Genomic DNA, 3,334 nt, shown 5'->3' with positions numbered 1-3,334 from the left:
GTGTGTGTGTGTGTGTTTTAGAGGGTGTTAAAGACACTTGCCCACATTAAACACTCTATAATACACCAGCCACGACATTCAAACAGCATCAAGAGAAAAACAACAACAACTGAAGGGAACTGAGGAGAGTTTGGAAGCTCAAGCGCTCCGATCACAGACTCAGGAAAGGCAGAGATTATTCTAAAAAAAGCACATGTGTAAATTATCCCATCACCCGAATGTCACACACACACACAAACACACACACAGAGTGGAGGAGCACGTCACAAACACTGCTGAGCACGACACACACATCTGCACAGAACAAGCACACTGCCTTCATCACAGCAGATATTTGGCTCATATTTTCATCGCTCAGAATAAGAATAATCTGAATGCGACTCCATCTCAAAAACACAAACAAACCAACAGAAGCAGAAGAGAAGTGCGTCCTGCTGCCTGAGGCGAGTATTGCATGAAGAGCCTCTCGACGCCTCGCGTTGTGTGTGTGTGTGTGTGTGTGTGTGTGTGAGAGAGAGAGAGTGTGTGTCTGTGAGTGTGGACCAGATGAAGGTGCGACACACAGATCCTGAGCATCACTGAGCACAGTGTTTCTATGGAAACAGGATTTGTTACGGTGACATCACAGAAATCTACACACAACGATAAAACAACGATATGAACAAATGTATTCACATCTGGATCGCAGTATACTCACACAATCAATAGCAGCCGTGTGTGGTATGCAGGTTGCCAAGGCAACACATCCTCTCACCAATCAGAGGGCGAGAGAGAGACGCCCACCGCCTGTAAGAGCCTCAAACATCGCTAATAACTACAGAAACACAGAGATCTCCTTCAGAAGCTAGATTTCCACAAGTATTTATTTTACAATTTTGATCAACAAAAGTTTTTTTTTCCAGAAAGAGGGAAAAAAGGCTCAAGTTTCCAGTAAGGTGTGTGTGTGTGTGTTTTAGAGGGTGTTAAAGACACTTGCCCACATTAAACACTCTATAATACACCAGCCACGACATTCAAACAGCATCAAGAGAAAAACAACAACAACTGAAGGGAACTGAGGAGAGTTTGGAAGCTCAAGCGCTCCGATCACAGACTCAGGAAAGGCAGAGATTATTCTAAAAAAAGCACATGTGTAAATTATCCCATCACCCGAATGTCACACACACACACAAACACACACACAGAGTGGAGGAGCACGTCACAAACACTGCTGAGCACGACACACACATCTGCACCGAACAAGCACACTGCCTTCATCACAGCAGATATTTGGCTCATATTTTCATCGCTCAGAATAAGAATAATCTGAATGCGACTCCATCTCAAAAACACAAACAAACCAACAGAAGCAGAAGAGAAGTGCGTCCTGCTGCCTGAGGCGAGTATTGCATGAAGAGCCTCTCGACGCCTCGCGTTAAACAGGACGATTGTCAGAAGAGTTTATGAGGGCAGGCGGAGAGAGAGAGCGCCACCTTCAGGCACTTAGTGATTCTGCAGTTCACCTGTGTTTGTGCATATCAGCGATTCCAAAGGGCCCTGAGATCTGCAGCGGTTAAATTCAGCCTTCAGTCCGCGCGTGTGTGTGTGTGTGTGTGTGTGAGAGAGAGAGAGAGAGAGGCTCCTCACTGACCATCAGTAGCCCTTAACCAGCAATCAGAAGATCACACACACACACACACACACGACAGGAGGAGTGAGACAAACAGAGAGAGAGTGTGTGTGTGTGTGTGTGTGTGTGTGTTCAGTTATCGACGCCCAGTTTAGAAATGCCCTGACGAACTTCATGGAGTTCATCAATCTTCCTGTCCAGAACGTCCATGAACTTCTTGAGTTCGCTCTTGATGTTCTTCTGTTTCTGCTGACTGTCGTCGATCTCGCTCTGCAGGAGCGTCATCTTCTCGCTCAGGTCTCTGTTGGCCGTTTCTGCAGCCTGTAAAACATCAGTAAACGCATGCAGACGTGAACCTCTCCAACACGAGTCAACATGCAGAACCGCGGATTCACACTGGCATGATGGACGTTTATTAACAATGTTCTAACAGCATGAGTATTCCTGGAGCAGTCGTGTGTGTGAGGTTATAGTTCAGTGCTGTAAACAGAGACAGTCGTCTAAAGTTCGGGGCACGGCTGCAATGCAAAACTGCAAGAAACGCAGCAGCACTAAATCAAATGCTTCGTTTTGAAACACTGAAGAAAATAACACACATCTCTAAATAAAGCAACACAGCGTCTCAGTGTTCATGTTCACTGCTAGACTCACTTACACAATTACAGAAACTCCAAAAAACCGATTCAACGAATCTTTAACATCTTCATCACGTGTTTTCAGACGTCTCAATCAACTGATGATTCAACTCATCAGCGATTGCCGCACATATAGAGTAACAAACTCTAGTCCTGAACTCGTCTGAAAAGTATTTAAAGAAAACCTGCCATTGATTTATACTGACAGCATTCAGAACAATCACTGTGATATTTGCATCGTGAATTAGTGATTACAAACATTAGGTTTTCATGAGCAGATACAGCTGTGTATGTGACACAAAGACTAATCTAATATTTTCATATCGTGTCACGTCTGTCTTTCAGAGCAAACGTGTGACGCAGATGCTAAATGCAGTCTGATTAACATGTGCAGACGCCAAAATACAATCACATCACCTGGATCTGTTAGTCCAACAAAAACCGGATTGATTTCAACTCAGCTAAAGCATTTACATGACATTTGAAAGACATTTTACTGCTTTAGTCTGACTGAAACTGAACTTTTAAAATTTCCTTCAGCAAATTCAAACTAGTAGCTGTTGCTCCATCAGTGTAATCCACCAAGCACCTTCCCAAGCAAACGTGAGGATTCTCAGTGAAGGAATGAACCGTGTACTCAGACCGATCTGCGACTGAGGTCCGTTAGAAGAATGTGTGTTTGTTTGTTTGTTGTTCACCTGTAGTTTGGCCGTGATGCTTTCACATTTCGTCATGAGCTGCGGGATGGTTTCTGCCTGTTTGCGCAGGTCCTCGAGCTCCTGAAAAACACCATCATACGTGTGTGAGTGAGTGTGTGTGTGTGTGTGTGAGAGAGAGAGTGTGAGTGAGTGAGTGTGTTAGAGAGAGAGTGTGTGAGTGAGTGTGTTAGAGACAGAGTGTGAGTGTGTTAGAGACAGAGTGTGAGTGTGTTAGAGAGAGAGTGTGAGTGTGTGAGAGTGTGTGAGTGAGTGTGTTAGAGAGAGAGTGTGAGTGAGTGAGAGTGTGTGAGTGTGTTAGAGAGAGAGTGTGTGTGAGTGAGTGTTACAGAGAGAGTGTGTGTGTGTGTGTGTGTGTGTGTGAGTGAGTGTGT

At 44.7% G+C, this 3,334-nt stretch overlaps 1 protein-coding gene across 1 annotated transcript in view; it reads right to left on the bottom strand.

The window, feature by feature from the left end:
- Window positions 1–1,707: 1,707 nt before the first annotated feature.
- LOC107754859 (homer scaffold protein 2) overlaps window positions 1,708–3,334 on the bottom strand; it is a 3,659-nt gene continuing 2,032 nt past the window's right edge. Inside the window, exons 5-6 of the mRNA XM_016571464.1 lie at window positions 2,943–3,023; window positions 1,708–1,930 (exon numbers count right to left, since the gene is read on the bottom strand). Coding sequence (XP_016426950.1) covers window positions 1,742–1,930; window positions 2,943–3,023 — 270 coding nt within the window. The 3' untranslated portion in view covers window positions 1,708–1,741. The remainder of the gene's footprint in view (window positions 1,931–2,942; window positions 3,024–3,334) is intronic.

The sequence above is a fragment of the Sinocyclocheilus rhinocerous genome, unplaced genomic scaffold (assembly GCF_001515625.1).
Source record: "Sinocyclocheilus rhinocerous isolate Xijiao unplaced genomic scaffold, SAMN03320098_v1.1 scaffold6041, whole genome shotgun sequence".
Lineage (NCBI taxonomy): Eukaryota > Metazoa > Chordata > Actinopteri > Cypriniformes > Cyprinidae > Sinocyclocheilus > Sinocyclocheilus rhinocerous.
The sequence above is the reverse complement of the archived record's forward strand: the minus strand, read 5'-3'. Positions and strand labels throughout refer to the sequence as shown.